The sequence below is a fragment of the Oncorhynchus nerka genome, linkage group LG20, assembly GCF_034236695.1.
Source record: "Oncorhynchus nerka isolate Pitt River linkage group LG20, Oner_Uvic_2.0, whole genome shotgun sequence".
NCBI lineage: Eukaryota > Metazoa > Chordata > Actinopteri > Salmoniformes > Salmonidae > Oncorhynchus > Oncorhynchus nerka.
The window spans coordinates 35,100,382-35,126,513 of NC_088415.1; the positions used below are offsets into that span (position 1 = coordinate 35,100,382).

Genomic DNA, 26,132 nt, shown 5'->3' on the forward strand with positions numbered 1-26,132 from the left:
GTTCATCTTCTCGTCTCCTGCTTCACATTGGCATCTTTGAAAGTGACCACTTCTTCTGACCTAATATCACGATACCAGAATATTGTTTTACCATTTTGTCACTCACTGAACAACAATGGACTATGTCAGCTTAACATCTTTCAGACTCCCAAGTTCAATGAAACAGAAGTTGTACAATACTGCCACTCACTGTTTCTCACGAAATAGCAAAGGAAAAGGTATAAAATAATATAGCAGCCTATGCTAAGCAGGTATGAACATACTGGTATGATATATTAAATAAGATGAGTAGATACAATTATAAGGATGGGAAACAAAGCTTTATTGTTCATTTTCACTTACTTACAATGAACATCACACTCAACAGGAGAGAACATCTGGAAAATGTCCAAATCACTGACAAGTAGCAAAGGAGAGCAGGCTGCTCTGCTGTGTTTGAGGAAAAGCATACGCGTCCTGTTATGACCCAGTATGTGGGTCAGTCAACGGTGTGCCAGAAGGCTGTCAGCCTTGCATGTACTCTTCTTCATCCCCTCTTGGACTTGTACTGTTTAATGAAGATTTTGGGTGTGTTCCAGCCCTCTGGGGCTTTCTTCAGTCCAGCTCTCATCCAGATCCTCTGCAGATCCTTCTCAAAGCCTTTCTGCACACAAGTACAGAAAATACACTATTAGAGCGCTCACAGGGACTGTAATAAGTGTTACAATCTGTTCAAAGCAGTGGGGACATTATTACTGAGGTAACATAAGCTGTGAGTGATAAGCAGTTAAAGGGATAATTAAGGATTTTGTCATTTTTAATTTGACCTTTATTTAACTAGGCAAGTCAGAACAAATTCTTGTTTATATTGATGGCCTACTGGGAAAAAGTGGGTTAACTGCCTTGTTCAGGGGCAGAATGACACAGTTCAGTTCAGGGATTCGATCCGGCAACCGAAACGCTCTAACCACTAGGCTACCTGCCACCCCAATGAGCAATAGGGCCCATTATCTATTTCCCCAGAGTCAGATGAACTCGTGGATACCATTTTTATGTCTCTGAAATGCAGTTTGAAGGAAGTTAGAGGTAGCATCCAACAGATACCGATGGACTTCCAGTCACTGAGCAAACGCCTAGTTAGCATTGGCTTGTGAAACTACCTAACTTCCTTCATAATGGACAGAGACACAAAAATTGTATCCACGGGTTCATCTGACTCTGGAGGAGTAGATAAAGGGCCTCATTGCCAAAATCCCAGACTATCCCGTTAAGGTTTATACTCATAAGAACAACAATTAAGAGCACAACATTCTCCTTCCATTTCCAACCAAAACACTGACCTGCTTCTTCTTCCTCCTGCCCTCCAACACTCTCCTCCTCAGGAACTTAGTGCGTTTCAGCAGCTTCTTGTACTTGTGCCTGTTCATCTTCCGCCGCCGGATCTCCAGCACGTTCTTACAGCTGAGGGGCGTGACGGAGCCATCACCCTCCTCCAGTAGAGGGACTGCAAATGGGGGCAACACCTTGGTGTCCACCATCACATCTCCTTCCTCCAGGAGCTGAGGAGCCTCTAGCAGGGGAGGGAGGGAGTAGTGCAGGGAGAGCCAGCTCTCCAGTGGGGACACTGATAGATTACGAGGGACGAGGAACTCTTCCAGGTCTGGCTCCAGTACCACCCACGGTTGAGGAGGCTGTGAGTTATCTGCTGCCGTTCCATAGTTTCTGGGTTTTCCATTTAGAGAAGAGCAGCAAGCAGGGAAGACGGGCAGTAGAGATCCACGCAATGACTGTACTGGAGTCTGAAGTGCACCTGAGCGTTGAAGGAGAATAAACAGAATTGTATCAGTTTACCATTTAAGTGATAGTGACACATTTTAAAGTGGAACTGACAGCATTTTAGCATCATAAAATAGTATTAAAATCTGTTCATATACACCCCCAGGAAGAATATGACACTTTTAAAAACATTTTCTGACAAGCAAGCACTTAGATATGGTCATTTTGATAAATTCTTAGAATGTTTGGGAATTGCTTTTACTTGGGAAAATTCTATAGCAATATAGAGTGGGAAATCAGCCATGCATTTGGACAATTAATAGACACTGCAGGAAATAAAACTGAATAAAAACATCTGTCTCGTCCAGGACCGGAGTCTACACAGACCGGTTTACCAAAGACAATCAGAGCTACAGTAGGCCTTTATACAAACAAGACATTTTCCACCCAGGCCTGCCATCATTCACTTTGAACTGGACTGTGTGTTTACAGTCAGTAGCAACAGCGCGACTTAAGATCATTAGAATGCATTCGCCCAAAAATATACTTGAATGGATTTCTGCAAATATGTCAATACCACATGAATCCTCTTACTTTTGGGAACTTTACAGTCCTATTGATCCAACAACCATGAAAGGGTAGGCTCTCTCTCCCTCAGTTATGCACATCAACAACTAATGCTAACCAGAGCAAGATGAGCTCAAATCTAAGAAGGAACATTAGATAAACTCTCAAACTGTTCAGCTAGTTGGCCGTCAAAATTCCACTGATAAACGATGGAGAATTGTAGCCTCCTCATCGTTCTGCGGCTTGCCTGCAACCAAGCTAAGCGGCTAAAGTTGGCAAGCAAGCTACTTTGACACAAATGAGAGAACACCTCCCCCTGACCTTTTTACTTGCCCTAGCAGAGCTGGTTACATGTTATCTAGAGTGTTTGTGACTAACTTATTTGTTTTGCCTACGTTTACTGACACCGGTCCTATTTTAACAGGTATTGCGCGTTCGAAAATTCATCAGTTATTCTGAGCTCTGGCACACAGTGCTCCGAAATCGAGTTGAGTGAATTTGCGATCGCAGGAGAAATGCTACCTGGATACATCGTTCAAGTTCTTGCTAGCTAACCAAACGACACCTGGATCTCTAGCCATGTATAGCCACCGGAAAAACCGATATGAGGAGAAAGTGACATGACATCCTCCCAGCTAGCGTTAGGCGCTGTGTTTTTAGCTTGCTACATAAATAGATATGCAAGCCTATGTTATGACTGACTAGTGATCATTGCCCTTGCTCGTTTGATTGTATTGACAGCCTTAGTTAGATTCCTCCCTTTTTGTCATGGAAACCGAAACAACCGAATGGAGGCAGCAAAGAATGCACCAGGCCAGCTGTAAATTACAACCTGATAGCAATATTTTTTGGACTACCAAGAAATGTATTGGTGAATTATATTTATCATGCATTGACCTGCATCAATCTATTCTGCCAACAATGCTTTAGTGTACGTCATGGAATGTGGAGTCAAATATAACCTCAATTTAAAACCTCTTATAAAGTTGGTTTTGTAGCATAAACTGGTCATTTGATTTTTTTTTAATACTGATATTATGATGGTCTGTTTCACATCTGCTAAGTAGTTAAAATATTGTCAGTTCCACTTTAAGCTAGCTATAGATCTGATGTGTGTCTTGACAAACTTACCAGTTGCTCTGCAAAGCAGACTAAGGCGAGGGGCCACCCTTGAGATAAACATATCTACGATTATTCAAGTGGAGTCATCAGGAATGAATGAGTCTGTATGCTGCTCCACTGCGTGCCCTATGAAAAAAATGTTAGAGACCATTCATGTCAATTGTAAAAACCTTCAAGTTCCTCGGTGTTCACATCAACAACAAACTAACATGGCCCAAGCACACCAAGACAGTCGTGAAGAGGGCACGACAAAACCTTTCCCCCCTGAGAAGACAAAGGATTTGGCATGGGTCCTCAGATCCTCAAAAGGTTCTACAGCTGCACCATCGAGAGCATCCTGACTGGCTGCATCACTGCCTGGTATGACAACTGCTCGGCCTCCAACGACAAGTCACTACAGAGGGTAGTGCGTACGGCCCAGTACATCACTGGGGCCAAGCTTCCTGCCATCCAGGACCTCTATACCAGGCGGTGTCAGAGGAAGGCCCTAAAAATTGTCAAAGACTCCAGCCATCCTAGTCTGTACACTCTGCTACTGCCCAGCAAGCAGCACTTGAGCGCCAAGTCTAGGTCCAAGAGGCTTCAAAACAGCTTCTACCCCCAAGACATAAGACTCCTGAACATCTAGTCAAATGGCTACCCAGACTACTTTGCAACCTCCCCCCCCCTCTTCTACACTGCTCTGTTATCATCTATGCATAGTCACTTTAATAGCTCTACCCACATGTATACATTATCTCAATTAACGTTGACTAACCGGTACCCCCTGTATATAGCCTCGCTATTGTTAATTCACTGCTGCTCTTTAATTATTTTTTATTTTTTTAAGGTATTTTTCTTAAAACCGCATTGTTGGTTAAGGGCTTGTAAGTAAGCATTTCACTGTAAGGTCTACATTTGATTTGAAGTGTATTGCTGGTACATAGTTTACGCTTCAGGTAGTGCCCCCTTAGATATAGCTACGAACCGCTTTGATAGAGGGTGATGTTCGTAGCAGGTTAGGAAAGTATTCTCGCTAAACTTAACCTACTATGTCCTAACGTTAACCTCCGTCTCCTAACCTGCTATGTTAATTATTATAACATGCTGCGTAAATTATACTAACCTGCTACGAAAAAGTCACTATCACTGAAAATAGTATTTCTCTTAACTAATTTAGCTGAGACACAATCTTTTCATACCGCTTTGATACAAGGTGATTTTCGTAGTACGTTATGAAAGCATTTTTTGCTACCACCTAAGTCTCCTGACCTTCTGCGTTAATGATCCTAAATCTACTGCGTAAATTCTCCCAACCTGCTACGAAAAAGTCACTTCGATATCAAAAGTGGCGTAAAAAGAGTAGCTGCTGACACGTTAGCTTAGAGATTCTGTTGATTTCTATGACTGGTTGTTAGCTCTCTTGCTAACACTATCATGGAGTACTCGTCTCAAGGAATAATCCCAAACAGGTTTGACACGTTTAAAAAGTTATGCTGTGTACTAACAACACAAGATTAAATCGGTAATTAAATTCATATTTTCGCAATGACTTACTTGACACTAGCTACAAGCGTAGCTAACGTTATCAATGATTTTCGTTTTTCAATGTGACTCCGGGAGACAAATTCCGGTCCACCTAAAACACTCTTCCTCTTTTCTTGTTACAAAATCTCCCTCGACATGGTTCCGCCTCAGTAATGACCTGAATCTGCTCAATATTTGAAAATACACGGTATATATTTGGTTTATTATGGTAACCCTGAACAAAGGCGTTATGACCTAAATAAGTTCAATAACTTATTTCGTATAATTCGGCCTCTTGTAGGATTGTCTAAAATCTCATTCTAGAAGGAGGGAGGCATGTTCTGATGGGAAGCATCTGCTGTTGCTAGCCCCAATTCTGACTTGTGCTCTGTTACCCGCTACACTGATTTCTGCTCCCGTAAAATCCTGGGTTTTCTGCACGTTAACACTAGAAGCGTATTACTTAACATTGATCAATTGAAAGCGTGGGTTCACAGCTCCAATCCAGATGTGTTGGTCATTACTGAGACGTGGTGAAGGAAGAGTGTTTTGAATACTGATGTTAACCTTTCTGGTTATAACATTTTCAGCAAGACATATCTTCCAAAGGTGGGTCAATCTTTACCAAGGATCACCTCCAGTGCTCTATTGTCTCCACCAAGTCTGCCCCCAAACAATTAGATTTTCTGGTTTTAAGTATTAAACTTTCAAATAGCTCTTTGTTGAATGTTGCTGGGTGCTATCGTCCTCCATCAGCACCGGTCTGTACCCTACCTGCCCTAAGCTCTCTCCTGACCCCTTACACCAAGTCTGAATTTGTCCTGCTAGGTTACCTAAACTGGGACATGCTTAAACCACCTGACCAAGTTCTAAAGCAATGGGACTCCCTAAATCTTTCTCAGATTATTACCAATCCCACAATGTATGACTCCAAACACCCAGAAAAGGCTACTCTTCTTGATGTTATCCTCACAAATAATCCCGATAGGTATCAGTCTGGTGTTTTCTGTAATGACCTTAGTGATCACTGTTTTACAGCCTGTGTTCGTAATGGCTGCTCAGTGAAACGACGTGTCCTGATTTGTCATAGACGCTTGCTAAACAACTTTAATGAGCAAGCCTTCCTTCATGAACTGGCCTCTGTAAAATGGTTTTTAAAAAATCAGCTTTATCCCCTCTGTCGAAGACTTCTTTTTTGATATTTTCATTGGTATTGTTAACAAACACGCCCCCATAAGGAAAATGAGAATTAAAAACAGGTTCAGCCCCTGGTTCGACTGTGATCTTGCAGAGTTACTCCACCTCAAGAATTGCATTTGGCGAAGGCTCGGCACACGCAAACTCAGGCTGACTGGCTCTCGTTCAGGACAATGAGAAATAAGTGCACTCAGACTATCCGGAAGGCCAAAGTTAGTTACTTTAAGGAGCAGTTCTCTCTCTGTGGGTCTAACCCCAAGATGTTCTGGAAAACGGTTAAAGACCTGGAGAATAAACCCTCCTCCTCACAGCTGCCCATGTCCCTTAAAGTTGATGATGTGGTTGTTACTGACAAGATGCACATGGCTGAGCTCTTTAATCACCACTTCCTTAAGTCAGAAATCTTATTTGGCTCAGCCATGCCTCCTTGCCCGTCCAACATCTCCCACCCCTTCTAATGCGACTATCCCTGATGATTCTCCCTTTTTTTCCCCTCCCCCGCTACAAAGTTTCTCCCTTCAGGCAGTTACTGAGTCCGAGATGCTAGAGGAGCTCCTGAAACTTGACCCCCCAAAAACATCTGGGCCAGATGGTTTAGACCCTTTCTTCTTTAAGGTTGCTGCCCCTATCATCGCCAAACTTATCTCCAACCTTTTTAACCTGTCTCTCCTTTCTGGGGAGGTTCCCATTGCTTGGAAGGCAGCCACGTTTCGTCCTTTATTTAAAAGGAGAGATCAAGCTGATCCTAACTGTTATAGGCCTATTTCTATTTTGCCCTGTTTATCAAAAGTGTTGGAATAATTTGTCAATAATCAACTGACTGGCTTTCTTGATGTGTATTGTATTCTCTCTGGTATGCAATCTGGTTTCCGCTCAGGGTATGGATGTGTCACTGCAACCTTAAAGGTCCTCAATGATGTCACCATTGCCCTTGATTCTAAGCAATGTTGTGCTGCTATTTTTATTGACTAGGCCAAAGCTTTTGATATGGTAGACCATTCCATTCTTGTGGGCCGACTAAGGAATATTGGTGTCTCTGAGGGGTCTTTGGCCTGGTTTGCTAACTACCTCTCTCAAAGAGTGCAGTGTATAAAGTCAGAAAATCTGCTGTCTCAGCCATTGCCTGTCACCAACGAAATTTCAATCCTAGGCCCCACACTCTTCTCAATTTACATCAACAACATAGCTCAGGCAGTAGGAAGTTCTCTCAACCACTTATATGCAGATGATACCGTCTTATACTCAGCTGGCCCCTCCCCGGATTCTGTGTTAAATGCTCTTCAACAAAGCTTTCTTAGTGTCCAACAAGCTTTCTCTACCCTTAACCTTGTTCTGAACACCTCCAAAACAAGAAGAATTCCCCTCTCCCTACAGGTGTGATTACTACCTCTGAGGGTTTAGAGTTTGACGTAGTCACCTCATACAAGTACTTGGGAGTATGGCTAGATGGTACACTGTCCTTCTCTCAGAACATATCAAAGCTGCAGGCTAAAGTTAAATCTAGACTTGGTTTCCTCTTGGCTCCTCTTTCACCCCAGCTGCCAAACTAACCCTGAAATCAGCAGGTAAGGGTGCTCTCGAGCGGCTAAATGTTCTTTACCATTCGGCCATCAGATTTGCCACCAATGCTCCTTATAGGACACATCACTGCACTCTATACTCCTCTGTAAACTTGTAATCTCTGTATACCGGTCGCAAGACCCACTGGTTGATGCTTATTTATAAAACCCTCTTAGGCCTTACTCCCCCATATCTGAGATATCTACTGCAGTCCTCATCCTCCACATACAACACCCGTTCTGCCAGTCACATTCTGTTAAAGGTCCCCAAAGCACACACATCCCTGGGTCACTCATCTTTTCAGTTCGCTGCAGCTAGCGACTGGAACGAGCTGCAGAAAACACTCATACTGGACAGTTTTATCTCAATCTCTTCATTCAAAGACTCAATCATGTACACTCTTACTGACAGTTGTGGCTGCTTTGTGATGTATTGTTGTCTCTACCTTATTGCCCTTTGTGCTGTTGTCTGTGCCCGATAATGTTTGTACCATGTTTTGTGCTGCTACCATGAAGTGTTGCTACCATGTTTTTGTCATGTTGTGTTGCTACCATGCTGTGTTGCCATGTGTTGCTGCCTTGCTATGTTGTCGTCTTAGGTCTCTCTTTATGTAGTGTTGTGTTGCCTCTCTTGTCGTGATGTGTGTTTTGTCCTATATATGTTATTTATGTATTTTAATCCCAGGAAGTCTGCCTTTTGGTAGGCTTTCATTGTAAATAAGAATTTGTTCTTAACTGACTTGCCTAGTTAAATAAAGGTTAATTAAATAAATAAATGGAACGGAAATCAAGGTCATGGCTAGAAGGGATCCAGCTTTTGTCAAATTAACGTAACATTTTAGCTAACCCTAACCCTTTTCCTAACCTTAACCTAATTCTCCTAATTCTAACGTTAATTTGACCAAAGCTGGATCCATTCTAGCGACGACCATAAAACCTTTATAAACAGACAACTTTAGGATACAGTAGTGAGTTAAACCTAATAAAATCCTCTGCAGAAAACTCAGTAAGACATCTGAATGAATCCAGGCTCTTTATTTCATATTTTGGCTATATTTACAAATGAAGGAAAACATATTTACAAGTTCATTTCTTACAGGAATGCACTAATAAAACAGAACACCAATACAATCTGTTGAATAGATCACACTGAAGCAGTGTTCATACATTTTCTAAATTATTTATCATTTCAATTCCACTAACTTGATGTGACAGTGCGGCATTGTGCTTTACTAGATCCCCATCTCCAATGTGACTATCCCATAAAGCACAGCAGCTCACATAAAACAATTTAAAAAAACAATATAAGTAACACCACTAGAGGGCACCATCACTCTGTTGAGTTATTGGAAATGTAGGTTTTTCTGTCTACACTGGACTAATGTGAAGACCCGAAGAGTATAGTCTAACATAAAGACATAGATAAGGTTAGAAGTTGAGAGTAGTACCAGTATATAATTTGTATTTGTAAAAAAAACTGCATCCGTCTCAGTCCTTTTCACGCATTGATACCATTTCTTCCCCCCTTGATGATGATGAGTTACTGACTCAATCATATTTTATGCTGATCTGGTACATGTGGCACAGTTATGTAAGAGGAGATGAGGAGAGAAGCCTCAACTTTTACAGCGCTCTACTTTTAGAGACTGGTGGTGGTTAGCCACATCAAATCACTTATTTATAAGACATTCCTTCAACGGTTTCATTCAGTTCAGGAAAATGATAAAGAGGTAAACAGTAGGCAACACACTTTTCATTGTTTAACTGTCACAAAGGTTATGATGGCGTGTGGAGCCGTGTTGTTGCCAGGATAAACCAAAATACCAAAAGGAGGAATGGCATCTTTCTTCAAGTCATCTTTAAACAGGGATCTAGGGCAAGAGGTGAATGTGTACAGTAACATTATTCACAAACTACAGATCTAAGAATAAAATCATATCCCAAAGGCAGTTGAATATAAAAGCTATCAGGGCAATTTTAGTTAGATATATACAGTATCTGTTCAATATCTGTTCTACATTCAAACTCTTTAGCTCAGATACCTTTCCTCACACATTTCTCAGCTCTGTCATGACAATGAGTCGTTCCCTTTTATTGAGCAGACAGTGTGGGATATAGTTTTAGTTTATTTTAAAACATACTTTTCAAATTGTACATGCCACACACTGTGTTCATTTGGCAGTGCTCAACAGAAGAAACAGAGTTGTATGTAAATGTAGAATGTAGAACTGTAGAACCCCCATCATGATTTTCACAAAAATAAATGTCATTGCCAGGTTACATTAGATTTGGCGTGGAGGGTAGGATTATACTGTATAACATGCACAAACTGTAGTATTCATCTCTGTACATCTCTCCCATAATATACTAGAAATATATCAACAGCAAATATACTGTATAATACAGTAATCCCCCATCCCCAAATAAATAAATAAATACAAACATATTTTTCCGCGGGTACCGATGGCAACACTTAGGCTGCAGGATTTGTAATGTAGATTAGACCGGCAAACTAGCTGATTGGATGGACTACTACAGTACGTTATTCAATTCAGTTATGAATTACCCCTGTAGTCATCAACACATCTCTACATACCTGACCTCAGTAACCTGCTTGATACACAACAAAATAGACAACTATTTCTGTGGACAGAAAGTGCAAAGCTAAAATCGCCTGTTTAGGTTACAATTACACAAAACGAGGTGGTTCCCAATAATAATAAATCAGTAGCAGTTAGCAATGAGCATCCTGTGTGCAAAAACAGTGTGATCATATAACATATCCTCTGAAACCATGCACTGTCCAATTACGGTCTGCTTCTGACCATGTTGATAAGGGTATAAATTAGTCATGAAGCTATAGAAAAACTGTATTTTAAAGGTTCACGGCTACATTTCCATTATTTCTTGTTAGATGACCATCTTCATTTTAATTTGCAGTATGAGCAGGTGAGGCTTGAAGTGCATTGTATATTATGATGACAATATCCCAGTTATTGTATATTGAGAAGAAAATATTCACTCTGTCAGAGCAACTGTTTTTGGCTGTACAGTTCTATACAGTAAGTTACAGCTATGGCTAATAGACACATTACAATCACTTTACCTGAAAAATCACTTACACATTAAACTGTATTCGACATAACCAATAATGGACATTTAATTCAAATGCACACATCTTTGTTGTTGGATATTTGGTATTTGAGATTGAATGGGTTCAATCAAATTGTCACTATAATGTACAATCCATATGACAACACCAACATGCCCCTAACAAAGTCTCTGGCAGAATTCAATGGCACTGTGGCCACACTGTGTGATCTGCATGGCTATATACAGTAGGCCTCATTAAAACTGAACCGCAGATACCATTTGTTCACTGGGACAAATAAACCTATTTACTTAACGGGTAACAAAAAGAGTGCTTCTGAAACACAAAGCCAGGCAGAAGATGTGTGTACAGACAGACAGGTGAGGGAGGGAGCAGAAATAACCAACACAGAGGAAAAGGACTTCCTCCCCTGGCATGCCAGTCGCCGCCCACGCCACCGCCGGGGCTTCTGGGAAGGGGTGGTCTGGCCTCACTGACCAGCAGGCTGGCCAGGGTCCACCTCCTCATCGTCGTCATTGGTTACGGCGAAAGCCTGCGCTCCTCTCATCTCCCAGAAGGATTGTGTCTTATGGGAATGCTTTAGGGATAGGAGACATCAGACTCTTACTAAAGGCTGACAGCAAAATATAGAAATACATGTGAAAACATCATACAATGTTTTATGAGAATAAGCAATGCAGGTCTTGTTCCTTCTTTGGAGTAACCTTTAACTTCTTCGAGATAGGGGGCGCTCTTTTAATTTTTGGATAAAAAAACGTTCCCGTTTTAAACAAGATATTTTGTCACGAAAAGATGCTCGACTATGCATGTAATTGACAGCTTTGGAAAGAAAAAACTCTGACGTTTCCAAAACTGCAAAGATATTATCTGTGAGTGCCCCAGAACTAATGCTACAGGCGAAACCAAGATGAAGTTTCATACAGGAAATGCCCCAGATTCTGAAGGCGCTGTGTTCCAATGTCTCCTTATATGGCTGTGAATGCGCCAGGAATGAGCCTGCCCATTGTGTCGTTTCTCCAAGGTGTCTGCAGCATTGTGACGTATTTGTAGGCATATCATTGGAAGATTGACCATAAGAGACTACATTTACCAGATGTCCGCCCGGTGTCCTGTGTCGAAATTATTGCGTAATCTTTAGGTCCATGCGCCGTTCCATTTCTTCAGAAGAGAAAGTCAACTGCCACGATGGATTTATCGTCGATAGATATGTGAAAAACACCTTGAGGATTGATTCTAAACATCGGTTTGCCATGTTTCTGTCGATATTATGGAGTTCATTTGGAAAAAAGTTTGCGTTTTAATGACTTAATTTTCGTTTTTTTTCTTACCCAAACGTGATGAAGAAAACGGAGCGATTTGTCACCACAAATAATCTTTTTGTAAAAACTGAACATTTGCTATCTAACTGAGAGTCTCCTCATTGAAAACATCTGAAGTTCTTCAAAGGTAAATTATTTTATTTGAATGTTTTTCTGGTTTTTGTGAAAATGTTGCATGCTGAATGTCAGGCATAATCCTATGCTAGGCTATCAATAGTGTTACACAAATGCTTGTTTTGCTATGGTTGAGAAGCATATTTTTGAAAATCTGAGATGACAGTGTTGTTAACAAAAGGCTAAGCTTGAGAGCAAATAGATTTATTTCATTTCATTTGCGATTTTCATGAATAGTTAACGTTGAGTTATGCTAATGAGCTTGCGGATAGATTTACACAATCCTGGATACAGGTTTTTTTCGTAGCTAAACGTGACGCAGAAAACGGAGCGATTTGTCCTAAACAAATAATCTTTCAGGAAGAACTGAACATTTGCTATCTAACTGAGAGTCTCCTCATTGAAAACATCCGAAGTTCTTCAAAGGTAAATGATTTTATTTGAATGCTTTTCTGTTTTTTGTGAAAATGTTGCCTGCTGAATGCTAACGCTAAATGCTATGCTAAATGCTACGCTAGCTATCAATACTGTTACACAAATGCTTGTTTTGCTATGGTTGAGAAGCATATTTTGAAAATCTGAGATGACAGTGTTGTTAACAAAACTCTAAGCTTGAGAGCCAGCATATTGATTTCATTTCATTTGCGATTTTCATGAATAGTTAACGTTGCGTTATGGTAATGAGCTTGAGGCTGTATTCACGATCCCGGATCCGGGATGGCTCGTCGCAACAGGTTAAAATATCATCGACAAACTTGTTCTATGTGCACTTATGGGTACTTATTGGAGAGAGATACTCAAGACAGTATGAAGAAAGTGCTAACCTGCAGATGGACATCCAGGAAACAATCAGGTGGGAGAGGCTAACAGTTCTGGACAGGAAGGGCACACAGACAGAGATGCACAAAGAGAGCAAGGAAGAGTTACACAACAACAGCGGTAGCCACAGCACACATCCCTGATAGAACAGCAGATCAACTACAGTACAACTGCTTCAGAAGTACAACGACATCAGAAGTTACAATACCAATGCATACAGCACATAACAGAATAATCATTCATGCAAAGGCAGAGAGCACACATCCATGTAAAGTGTCAGGCCCCGACTCGGGATGGAGGATTTCTTACCGATGAGGACTGGTGATCCTGTGGCCGGTCCAGTTTGATACGGATATCTGACCCTTTACCCCCATCAGGTTTACCAGGACCTGGGTAATAAAACACGCGACCTGAATAGTGAAACTCCAGGATCAGGCTGCCCTATGTGAGACATATAGCCTTCTCTGATACAACACGGCTATAAATCAGATATTCCTACATCATCAAACTGCCGAATGTTGACCTTAATTTAACCAGGTAGGTCATTTGTTTGGATCTATTAGGAAGACCTTCTCTTTTACAAACACGACCTGGCAAGCAACTGTAATTGACTATCCTCATATGTACCTTATGCCCTCTTTTATGTATATCCTCAATCTCCACCTTTCCCCCTAGTCCCCAGGGCCCTCTCTCTCTCTCTCTCTCCTCTCACCTGGCGAGCAGCCTCGGCTGGTGGTGCTTGTGCTGCTCATACTGTCCTCCAGCCATGTGCTGTAGGTTAATGAGTCCCGCTTGTGGGGCGTCCCCGCTGAAGACAGGCTCTCCTGGGGAACACATACATGCTGGCAGTTAGATGCATGGCAAAACACACACAAACATTAGCATACACACACACACAGGCACACTCACCATGCCAGTGTCGTAGTCCTCCATGGCCTCTGTCTCATTCTCCTCCACCACACTGGCGAAGCTGCTGGCGTTGGAGGAGGAGCGGGAAAGGTCGTGACCCTCAGGGATAGACTGTGCCCTGTTGTTACAAAGAGCAAACCTACACCCTGAGTCAGCCTGCAACACTATGACAGGACCATGACTGGGTTATTGATACACCAATAGGACTACACAATGAGTTACACATACACGGTCTAGAGAAGATGTACATATTTGATTGGCGCAATGTATGACGGACAGGTTTTCTGTTTGATCCCGCAGTATTCTTAAAGTTTATGAATTTTGCAGCAAAACCGTATTTATTTTCAAATATTAGTTTGGTGAACCCTTTCCGTAATAGCCAAGACCCGGAGACTAGCACTTTACCTGAGGGTGCGGCTTTGCCTGGTGGAGCTGAAATTAACATTCTCGAGGCCATCAAGCTACTAACGTTGCACTCGGAGTTAGTTGAAATGAAAACAGGTAGCTGCTACGATTGAGGTTCGAATACAAGAGGTTTCTGATACTTTAAAAGCATATTTAACTATCCTGCGAAACGAGACGGTGTCAGCTATCACATCACTCAAAACAACAACAGAGTTGCACACTATGACGATTGCAGCACTGGAGACCTCCACTACCAGTGTCTCTGACCTGACTACCAACCTGGAGGCTGACGTGAAACGCCTGACTGCGGATCTGAAAAAGGTACAGGAGAGCTGTGTGAGCTTAGAAGGATTTTCTCCTGGCAGTAACCCGGAGACTAGTATCAGTCCCAGAGTCAGCTTAAATGCCTCGCGCCACGGATTTCGTCTCCGGGCTGCTGAAAGAGGTTCTCGCCATGGATGAGAAGCCCCTGATTGATCGTGCCCACTGGTCACTGCGGCCAAAGCCCCGGGACGGTGAGAGGCCCTGTGGTATCATTCTTTCCATGAGAAGATGGAGATTCTCTGACGAGCCCGCAATACCACTCTGAGCTTTGAAGGACAGAGCTTCTCTATCTACCAGGACTACTCCCCCACTGTGTCCAGGCAGCGCACAGCTTTCAGGCCAAACAACTACTACGGGACCATCCAGGTGTGAAGTACAGACTGCGATTCCCGGCCCGTCTATGGCTTTCTCATGATGGTAAAGACTACACCTTTCGATTCTCCACAGGAGGCTATGGCTCACATTCAACGTCACATCAAGCAGTCTTGAATATGCTCATAGATCAGAAACTGTTGTTCGCTAACTGTTGATAATTGTGGTATTCTTATGTTTAGTTATACCTGGACTATTCCTGTATAGTTCGGGAGTTGACGAACCCACTCAGGTTTATTTGATGTGATTTAATATTTTGGTCCAGTGTGCTTGGGTTTATGTAATTCCTTTGTTTCCATGCTGTCTCATTGACCTATTGAGTTAGTTTATGGATGGATGGGGGGGAGGAAGGAGGTTGAATTGTTTAGTTCTAATGCTGTCTTCTTTTTAGTTTATTTTTCAGTCATTTTTTACAAGTATCTTACACTGTACATTATTGCTCTGAGACAAGTTATCCTGGGGCTTTTGGGTATTCATTGCTTTCCCACTCTACGCTCTAATGGCAGGGTTGTATAACGGGAGTGCTCAGGGTGGGCAAAATAATACCATGAAGTACATTTCGTGGAACATCAAAGGGGCTAACAACCCTGTGAAACGTAAGAGGGAGCTGACACATTTAAAGGGTTTGAAGGCACATTTTCCATTTCTACAAGAGACTCACTTGAGGACTGGTGAGCAATGTAGGATTCACAGGGACTGGGTTGGTCAAGTGTTCCACTCTAACTTTCATAGTAAATCAAGAGGTACTGACATTTTAGATGATAAATGTACTCCCTTTGTAGCTTCTGAGGTTATTCCTGATCCTAAGGGACGATACGTCATAGTAACTGCTAAACAGTTTTCAACCCTTCTTGTTTTGGCTGGTGTTTATGCCCTAATTGGGATGATACAAGTTTATTTTCTACCTTTTATCTGCTATACCCAATTTAGATTCCCATTCGTTGATTTTAGGGGGGGGGGGTTCAACTGTACAATATCCCCAGTTCTTGACAAGTTCTCATGAAGAACTACATGCCCATCTAAATGTGCCCTACTTGTACAATCTTTTCTGCAGAAATATGCTGTGTGTGAGGCCTAGCGTTTCCTACACCCTACAGATAGACATAATTATTTTTTTTCTCATGTTCATCAAACATACTTCTGCACTGATTACTTATTTTTGGACAAAACACTTCTGCCTAAATTTCAGAGGTGTACTTATGAGAGTATTGTTATTTCTGACCATTCACCATTACTGCTTGAGCTAGAGTTACCCCAGTAAACTCCTATGTGTTATCGATGGTGTCGTAACTCCATTTTACTCTCAGATAAGGAGTTTGTCAATATGATTTCTGCTGAAAACCCCAGGTATGTCCTGCTCTTCTAAATGGGAGTCCCTCAAAGCATACCTACGTGGCCAAATGATTTATTTTACAGCAAAGAAAAACAAAGCTCACTCTCAGCGGCTTCGAGATGTGAGCGAAGCCAAGGCAACATTGGATGTATGCTACAGATCCTTCCTATGACCTATATAAAGAACACCAGCTACTCCAATCTGGATTTGACAAGGTCTCTACCAGACAAGCTGAACAATAACTTTACATTTTTCTCTGATATATATGGCACTGTAATAGAGCAGTCTCCCCTTACAGCCCTTTTTGGAGTACTGCCCATAGGTACCCCCCTGTCAAGAATTCAGTCAGTGTTCCTCTTACAACTCTTTTAGCTAGACGGCTAATACTACAGAACTGGAAGATGGCAGCTCCCCCATCTTATTAATATTGGGTGGGAGATGTGTTGTGCTCTCTGAATTTATTTATTTTTCAATTCAATACACGTGGAAACCAATGATGCTTGGGCTTCATTCCGGTCTTACTTTGAACAGTCCACCCTCAGATGGCATTCTTATTAAAACAAAAACAGGTCTGTATTTGACCCCCCTGTGACTTACTGGTTGGAGGAGCATTTCTTTGTGTTTTTTGGGGGGAGGACATTGAGGTTGGTGATGTGCCTATTGATTCTTATTGAACGTGACTTATGCATGCCTTATTCCTCTTGCCCTGTCAGAGCCTAAAATGTGAGCTTGTATTTCCCTGTTTTTTAATATGTTTACACTTACCTTGTATAAAAAATTTAAAAAACCTGGAAACTTTAATTTTGGTCCAGTGGATGGTCAGTCTATGGCCATTACTGTCTGCGAGTGTGAGTGGTTGCATTACTCCACCCCTAATAGGCGGCTGGAAATCTGTCCTTTGGTCTGGAGTCCAAATTGCAGATGTTTGGTTCCAACCGCCGTGTCTTTGTGTGACGGGGTGGGTGAACGGATGATCTCTGCATGTGTATTTCCCACCGTAAAGCATGGAGGAGGAGGTGTTATGGTGTGGGGGTGCTTTGCTGGTGACAATGTCTGTGGTTTAACCAGCATGGCTACCACAGTATTCTGCAGCGATACGCCATCCCATCTGGTTTGGGCTTAGTGGGAGTATCATTTGTTTTTCAACAGGACAATGACCCAACACACCTCCAGGCTGTGTAAGGGCTATTTTACCAATAAGGAGAGTGATGGAGTGCTGCATCAGATGACCTGGCCTCCACAATCCCCCAAACTTCAACAAAATTGAGAGTGAAGGAAAAACAGCCAATAAGTGCTCAGCATGTGTGGGAACTCCTTCAAGACTATTGGAAAAGCATTCCAGGTGAAGCTGGTTTAGAGAATAACAAGAGTGTGCAAAGCTCTCATCAAGGCAAAGGGTGGCTATTTGAAGAATCTCAAATATATTTGCATTTGTTTAACACATTTTTGGTTACTACATGACTCCATATGTGTTATTCCATAGTTTTAATGTCTTCACTATTATTCTACAATGTAGCAAATAAAAATAAAGAAAACCCTTGAATGAGTAGGTGTTCTAAAACTTTTGACCGGTAGCGTAATTATTTCTTATTTTTTTGGTTTTCAAGTTGAGTAAATTATTTATATTGTTTATTGTGTTGTCTTATTATGTGTGTAAAACGGAAAAAACAGAGTTTAAAAAATGATGGACATATTTGAGGTTTCTTTGGGGTACCTAAATCACATTGTCCTGGTGATGTTGAACTTTCATGTTGATACGACGATTACATTTTAATGTGAATGATCATATTGGCCTATATCTGTGATTGCATCTACTCACATGTTCTTTGTGGTGAGCACCTCTGGTGAGCTCTGATTGGAGGAGTTCTCAGACTTGGGGTCCTGAGTCGCGTGGCCACTGTCAGGTGTCTTCTGTGTGCCAGGTAAACACTCCCTGCTGCTGAGGGGGGAGGGAACAATGCTGAATAAGAAGGGCAGGAGGGTACATACCAACAAAGCGACAGGGCATTGGACACAAATACAGGGACGTGGTATCAGAGAGAAACATAGAGGCATAGTCACTAACATATCAACTTCATGTTTACAATAGTCACGTCTCTGAGTTCTGAGTTCACACTGACATTTTCTCGTGGACTTCCTGGATGTTCTCGATGCCGATGGCACTGCTGCGCCTGGAGCTGAAAGGACCAGACTTCTTCCTGGTTGGACTCTTCCCAGGGATGATCAGAGACTGATAGGGCAGGGGTAAGAAAAACCAGTGAGAACCATGGCATCCCTTCTATCACAATAACAGCCTATCAATAGCCCAACATGGCATCTGTGTCTACTGTTAACGGCTAAGCTTATTGCACCATTATGAGCTGTTCCTTTTTCTGTTAATGCTATTATGTTAGGTGCTATTATATATCATCACTTGTGTTTTCAAAATGCCGTAGCTTTTAAGGTACAGGATCATCGTTGAACTAAATAGTGAGAGTATAGGCCCTCTACACAGGAAGAATACAAGAGAGTTCATGATTATTATCAGACTACAGAGTAATGGTACTTGGAGTTGAAGCTAACACAGATAAGACGACGTTAGAATATTAGGTTTAGCGTCAAGCCCCAGTGTGACTCAACTAGACTAGTGAGAGCAGAGCAGAGCATGAGATGAAAGATGGATTCTAGCACTCCAGGGCTTACCACTAAAATGTGCTTTCTGACTGAACGCTTTGTTCACTCAATCTCCCTTTGTAAGCTTTCAAAATAAGGACTTGAAAAATAGCTTTTATCTAATGTGAGCTTCAAAGAGCTTGAGGATCATTTCAGTTCTTTTTTTTGGGGGGGGGGGGGGGGTTCTCTAAACCATAAATATTCATAGCTTTAAACAAATGGAGAATTAGCTAAACCAGAATTACATGTTGAGTGATACGTGTGGAGAGTACAGAGGGGGAACACACAATACAATGTAACGTCAAAACAAGGAAATATGCAAGACAACACAGACCAGTGAGGTGAGGGCCAAGGGGAGGTGCTACAGCATCAAACTGACTACTTGTCTTTATGGAGTGATACAAAACCTTATTTGTGCTAGCGTTGTGTCTTCATCTGATGTTACGTGGATCAAAGATTAATGTAAAGTGTGTGATGTAGTTCAAACAGTTGAAAGAGACAAGAAACTTCACTTGTTTCGGTAAAACTATAGCTTAAAAATACTGTATGTGTACAATACTTTATAGATGCAATCTCCTGCTAAGAAAGTCATACATTTCATTAGACGAGGAGTCGTCCTTTTGCATTGATGGAGTGTTTGCCCTGGAATCCTAATGTTATGGTTCACTGATCAACCACAGGAAAAGTGTTTGGTCACGATGCGGTGGTGTCAAGTAGAGAAAAAAGAGACAGAGGGGAAGAGTAGTAAGGAGGAAGTAGATATAATTAGATATGAACCTCTTCTACTGTTCCTATCCCTATGGCACTGCCTCGACGGCCATATTTACTGGGACTTTTCCCTGGGACAAGCAATGACTGAGTCAGAGAGAGAGAGAGAGAGAGAGAGAGAGAGAGAGAGAGAGAGAGAGAGAGAACAGAGAGCGGGAGAGAGAGAGAGAGAGAGAGGGAGCGGGAGAGCGAGAGAGAAAAAGAGAGCAGGAGAGAGAGAGCGGGAGAGAGAAAGAGAGAGAGAGAAAGGGGAGATAAAATAAACACCATGAGACTTCATGCAGCAAGTTATGTTAATAAAACAAAATACATTAAAGCACATGTTCCAGCTGGAGGTTAAAAATCAAAGCGCAGTAATAAAACAGAGAAAGAGACTCTGGGCACCGTGGGTGCGACACAGGCAGTGAAACGAAGAGAAGGACAGAAAGGAAAAAGAGGATAGAAGAACACAACAGTACATACGTTACAGGGTCAGAGAGTACAGCAGACAGGAACATGAAGAAAGCCTCCAGTACTGTCACATACACGTCTGAAAAGCACTTGTTGTTTGTGTTACGCTTTGAATGATCAATAAGTCATATTGGGTATCATTGAGCCTGTCCTTTTGATGTGAAATCTTGGACTAACATTTGTGTGGCTTCAAGAGGCTATACAGTAGACAATGATCTTGTGAGTGAACAAATTAGCTTCCTCTTAGATTTGTTATAGAGGTGTTATAATGAATAAAATAATATCCTACACTTCATTAACAAAGTCAGTGTCAGTCATATACTACACCCCAAATATACAGAATTTCACATACATTATTGAAACAATCATAAACCAGAAACCCCCCCTTTGACAATGCCACTGGCGTGTCAGACATATCATTCATTCTGTCTGACAAATGCCTCAGAAATACTCACCATGTATGCACTAAAACATCACGTACACACTACATACTCCCCTTGAACTCTTATCACAAGCAGGCGTGTTCTCGATATAAACATCACAGAGCATCAAGCACAAGCTGGAGCTGGCATGTACACAGAGCACACAGTGCAGGGAGCGTTTCAGATGCAATGCAGAGGCAGGAGATTTTAATAATGAAAACAATTTTAGAATGCATTCAAATGTTAAAAGCACCTTTCATCCAAGGTAACTCACCGGACTACAAATGTCAACGCAAGGCTCAGTTGTGAGTGTCTGGTAACTCTAGCTTATAGAGGTTGTGTGAGTGAAGACGTATCTATTTCCATTGTGTGTGAGGTTAGTGAGTTAGGCAGGCGTGTGAAGAGGCAAGGAATGGGCTCTATCAAGGGTTTCTCAGGGAAGGGAGAGAGAGCGCCGCTCATCTCACTCAAGACCAGAGCTGTCAGTGGGACTGTTACTTTAGTGTACTTACTATCCCTGGGAATTTGGGACTCTCAGGTGGGTTGTGGGTAAAGTTGACGCTGAGACTAGTGGAGACAGTGAGTGGCTTCTTGAAATTGAGACCCATGGCATCCATAGACTGGCTTCTGCTGCGAATCACCCGCTACAGAGACAGATGAGGAGGAGACACGTTGAGCTGGGTCTAACACTGACTAACTAACTAACCACTTCAGAGAGAGAGAGAGACAAGGAGGAGACACATTCAGCTGGGTCTAACACTGACTCTAACTAACTAACCACTTCAGAGAGAGAGAGACAAGGAGGAGACACGTTCAGCTGGGTCTAACACTGACTCTAACTAACTAACCACTTCAGAGAGAGAGAGAGACAAGGAGGAGACACGTTCAGCTGGGTCTAACACTGACTCTAACTAACTAACCACTTCAGAGAGAGAGAGACAAGGAGGAGACACGTTCAGCTGGGTCTAACACTGACTCTAACTAACCACTTCAGAGAGAGAGAGAGACAAGGAGGAGACACGTTCAGCTGGGTCTAACACTGACTCTAACTAACTAACCACTTCAGAGAGAGAGAGAGACAAGGAGGAGACACATTCAGCTGGGTCTAACACTGACTCTAACTAACTAACCACTTCAGAGAGAGAGACAAGGAGGAGACACTGGGTCTAACACTGACTTGAGCTGGGTCTAACACTGACTCTAACTAACTAACCACTTCAGAGAGAGAGAGAGACAAGGAGGAGACACATTGAGCTGGGTCTAACACTGACTCTAACTAACTAACTAACCACTTCAGAGAGAGAGAGACAAGGAGGAGACACGTTGAGCTGGGTCTAACACTGACTCTAACTAACTAACTAACTAACTAACTAACCCACTTCAGAGAGAGACAAGGAGGAGACACGTTGAGCTGGGTCTAACACTGACTCTAACTAACTAACCACTTCAGAGAGAGAGAGACAAGGAGGAGACACGTTGAGCTGGGTCTAACACTGACTCTAACTAACTAACCACTTCAGAGAGAGAGAGACAAGGAGGAGACACGTTGAGCTGGGTCTAACACTGACTCTAACCCTAACTAACCACTTCAGAGAGAGAGAGACAAGGAGGAGACACGTTGAGCTGGGTCTAACACTGACTCTAACCCTAACTAACCACTTCAGAGAGAGAGAGACAAGGAGGAGACACATTGAGCTGGGTCTAACACTGACTCTAACTAACTAACCACTTCAGAGAGAGAGAGACAAGGAGGAGACACGTTGAGCTGGGTCTAACACTGACTCTAACCCTAACTAACCACCTCAGTCAGAGTGAGAAGGACAAGCACTAAGCTGGTACTGAGTCTAAACCCCACCACTACAAGCTACAGAAACATAGCGAGGAGAAAGACACTGGAACTACAAGACCCATAACCCAGTAAGTTCCCATAACCCAGTAAGTTCCCATCCAGCACTAAGGTAGTTGCAAAGAGAAACACTAAGCTTGGGGCTGAGTCAGTGTGGGTGGGCGGGTGGGAAGAGAAGGCGGGGCTGTAGAGCAGTAAGGGAGATATATGCCTGCTTATGTGTCCCCACTAAACACCAGTTGGAGAGCATCCAAAACCAATGAACCCAGAGTAGCCCTGTAGAAGAGACCTGGCTGGAGGTAGAGACAGAGAAGCAGAGATAGAGCATCTGATGGAGAGAGAGAGATACACGAGTGTATGCCCATTGTCAGAACTAGTATTGCATGTATCTGGAAGGGTGAAACAGAGAAGGAGATAAAGCCAGCGTTGTCACAAACACAGGACATGATGCAGAAAGAACACACTACAACAGATGAAGCCTGACATTGAGAAGCTGGTGAGCCATTCATTCAGTAAGCCCACAGAACAGAGCAGCAGAGCACAGAGACAGAGCGGTTCCCCAGACAGACTAATGGAGATTGATCAAGCATTTTACTCCAGTGTCCTGGATTATTTATGGACACCACCAGACAGACAACAACCTGTACAACCAAGAGGGAACAGCAGAGAAATAGTGAAACAACTGTCACTATAAGATAGGAAAGGTTCTCTGTTTTAGTTTCACATTCAATTCAAACTGATTTGATCCTGCATTATGTGCATCTATAAGTGTATGACTATTGTCACAAGTGATATATTCAGGAACAAGTGTCGATGTGTAAAAACACATTAGTCAGTGTATCCTACGCCTACTGCCCCAAGCCTTTTCCCAGCTGTGCCAGGTTACCTTAAAGGACTCAAAGAAGCCCCCTCCTCCGGACCCGTTCTCCAGCTTATCCTCGTCTCCTCCCAGACCCATCATGGCCTGGCTGTTGATGTGTAACTCCTCATACAGCGTCTCCAGCAAGGCGGACCGCGTACGCTCCTAATCACACACACATAACCACGCATGCACGCAAACACACACGCAAACACACACGCAAACACACACACACACACACACACACACACACACACCTAGTTAAAGTTACAAATTCCCAGAAAAGCATTCACAGATGATATGTAATGGTAGGTGTCATACCTTGGCAGAAAAACACTGAAAACACTGTCTGCCAAAAAAAACTGTCTGACATTGAAAACCATGACTGAGAAGGAGAATAACTCGCCTCCAGTTTGGCAAATTTCTCAGCTTTGCAGCAGGCATACTCAGCGTTGATGAGCTTAGTGAAGAGGAACTCCTGGAATTCTGGACCCTGGGGTAAAAGAGGAAATGGACTGAATGACAGACAAGATGATGGAGGAGGGAGAAAACACTGAAGCTGACCGAAGGCCACCGGAGTTGGGATTGTAGTTGGACCAACTCACTTTTCTAAAGACAGCCGGGTCTGGCAGGGGAGGTCCAAAGAAAGGTACGTCATCTCGCGCTGTCACTGACACCTAACAGGTGACAATCACATGTGTCATGAATGGTGATAATGTGTGTGTGGTATGATAGTTTGGTGGGCGACATGAGACAGTCGATGTGTTTATTAGTGAAGATCATGGACGGATACAGCACCTTGTACAGTACGTTGTCAGTACAGGCGTTCTCCACCTGCACCACTACGTAGGCATGGAGGAAGTTGGAGGCGATCATATCTGGTACGAAGGGTGTACTCTCCTCCTGGAACACTATGGCCACAATGTCGTTCCCTATGTGCCTCTTCCTCTGCAACTGCAACACAACACAGCAACTTGTTTATAAAACTCTGCATTCAGATCACATGCAATGGTCAAGAACACGTCTGTCTGTCTGTCTGTCTGTCTGTCTGTCTGTCTGTCTGTCTGTCAGGACAAACGAACACCTGGGGAAAGGTTGCTGCTCTACCATATCAACTTGGACAAAAGCTCTGATTGGCTTTACTCTCAATCGGCTGCTCCCACTGCAGCTGGGGGCTCTGATTACACATTGCGTGTGTTCTTCCTGTTAACTTACGGTGTTTGTTGGTACAGACAGGCTTAAGACATTGTTTGTGTATGAGTCCTGATAAGGTGTCTGTCTGTGTTTGAGTTGTGACACTTGCCCTGATGAGCGAAGACTGAGAAAGTGACTCATGTAAAACGTGATCCATGACAGAAACTCGGTGTGATGATGACAGTCTGCATCAAATGTATAGAGCAGGAGAGGTAGAGCAGGGGAGGCTGGTACAGTACCTGTTGTGTGTCCCCCTCGGTATAAGGCAGCTTGGTGGACACATGAAACATGATCTCCTTGTTGCGGTAGTTGTGGTAGACGGACTCAGAGCCTGTCTGGCCGTGGGTCACGTCCAACCCACCACGAAACCTAGACCGATAGATAGGACCATTCAGTGAAACCTGCCTCTTTCTCCAATACACTGTTCAGGATATCCATACGTTTGATATTGAATGAGTATATTAACAAGTTCTTACCCTTTAAAGTCATGCAGCTCGACCTTCTCCCCCAGAAACTCTAGGAATTCAACAAAGGCAGGACTTTCGGCACTGTTTCCAAACAACTCTACTTCTGATGTCTGCAAACAAGGATTTTGTCGAGGTTACCGGCAGTCATACATTTGAAGAAAAACACTGCCATTGACCAAAGCACTATGAGGATTACATAACGCATTGTCATGTCATATATATATATGAAGGTCTCGTGATGACATACTTGAGAAAACGTACGTTATTTGCTGTACTGTGAATACTATCATTATCATGGCTAATACAAAACTAGAATACTGAGGGAATAACAATAAGACTTTTGTCCCTGATCCCAGAATACACAGAGAATAGGGAGCTGGATAAACATCTATCTATACTTCGGGATCCATCAACAAACATCAAGACAAAACACTGTCAACAACACTTGCATTAGAACATCTATAGTGGCGCCTGACGGAAGCACCCGTAGCATCCATCAGCACAATGCCTGATTAGCATTGGGCTTAACTACAAAGGTACAGTACAGTGAGCATGGTCAATCATAATGTCACACCGTTCTCATTTAACACGGTTCCATCTCTAAGGTGCCTGGAGGAAGGAAGACCAAGCTTTCAATAAACGTATAGAGGATGAGAAGATCATGCGCTGAGGGTTAGTTTATCACTCCTGGCTGTCAACTACACAGCACCGTGAGAGATGAGGAGACAGGAGAGGCCCTTCACTTTGACGGACGAGAGAAAGTGCTTTTGTCTCTCTAGTGAGTTTGTTTGTGCTGTGACTAGAGTGGCTCTGTGTGTGTGCACACATCTATGAGTGCGGTTGAGAGGGACCTCTCAGACCTTTGTGCATGTTTGTTTGCCCTCCCTCCCTCTCCCTCTCTCTCTCCCTCCCTCCGTTGCTTTTCTATGTGTATTCAATCCCCAGTGTTTCTCCTGCATGTTAATGTCTCTCTGGGTTCCGAGGAGATGGTTATTGAGGCCCCTGGAGCCCCTGTGAGATGGAGCCTATATCTGCTGAGTGTGGTCCTCTGCTTTAGAGTT

The 26,132-nt window shown here is 42.8% G+C and overlaps 2 protein-coding genes across 14 annotated transcripts in view; both read right to left on the reverse strand.

The window, feature by feature from the left end:
- Window positions 1–298: 298 nt before the first annotated feature.
- aurkaip1 (aurora kinase A interacting protein 1) lies at window positions 299–5,089 on the reverse strand. The gene is made up of 4 exons (XM_029622222.2): window positions 4,981–5,089; window positions 3,454–3,570; window positions 1,320–1,789; window positions 299–643 (listed from the first exon to the last, which is right to left on the reverse strand). Exons 2-4 carry the CDS (start codon window positions 3,503–3,505, stop codon window positions 527–529), a joined length of 639 nt encoding a protein of 212 aa, XP_029478082.1. The 5' UTR covers window positions 3,506–3,570; window positions 4,981–5,089; the 3' UTR covers window positions 299–526.
- Window positions 5,090–8,726: 3,637 nt separating this feature from the next.
- The window catches only part of LOC115102354 (rap1 GTPase-activating protein 1-like), a 94,846-nt gene continuing 77,440 nt past the window's right edge, over window positions 8,727–26,132 (reverse strand). For 5 of the 13 annotated variants that reach the window (XM_029622227.2, XM_029622223.2, XM_029622232.2 and 2 more), the window contains 14 exons: window positions 25,081–25,181; window positions 24,844–24,973; window positions 24,209–24,364; window positions 24,016–24,087; window positions 23,817–23,903; window positions 23,438–23,575; window positions 21,218–21,349; window positions 19,843–19,920; window positions 18,534–18,643; window positions 18,233–18,352; window positions 13,980–14,118; window positions 13,783–13,894; window positions 13,380–13,459; window positions 8,727–11,395 (listed from right to left, as the gene is read on the reverse strand). In XM_029622227.2, coding sequence (XP_029478087.2) covers window positions 11,288–11,395; window positions 13,380–13,459; window positions 13,783–13,894; window positions 13,980–14,118; window positions 18,233–18,352; window positions 18,534–18,643; window positions 19,843–19,920; window positions 21,218–21,349; window positions 23,438–23,575; window positions 23,817–23,903; window positions 24,016–24,087; window positions 24,209–24,364; window positions 24,844–24,973; window positions 25,081–25,181 — 1,563 coding nt within the window. In that variant the 3' untranslated portion in view covers window positions 8,727–11,287. Of the gene's footprint in view, window positions 11,396–13,075; window positions 13,124–13,379; window positions 13,460–13,782; window positions 13,895–13,979; window positions 14,119–18,232; window positions 18,353–18,533; window positions 18,644–19,842; window positions 19,921–21,217; window positions 21,350–23,437; window positions 23,576–23,816; window positions 23,904–24,015; window positions 24,088–24,208; window positions 24,365–24,843; window positions 24,974–25,080; window positions 25,182–26,132 lie in introns of all 13 variants that reach the window. The other 8 variants (XM_029622229.2, XM_029622224.2, XM_029622226.2 and 5 more) reach the window with 8 other exon arrangements.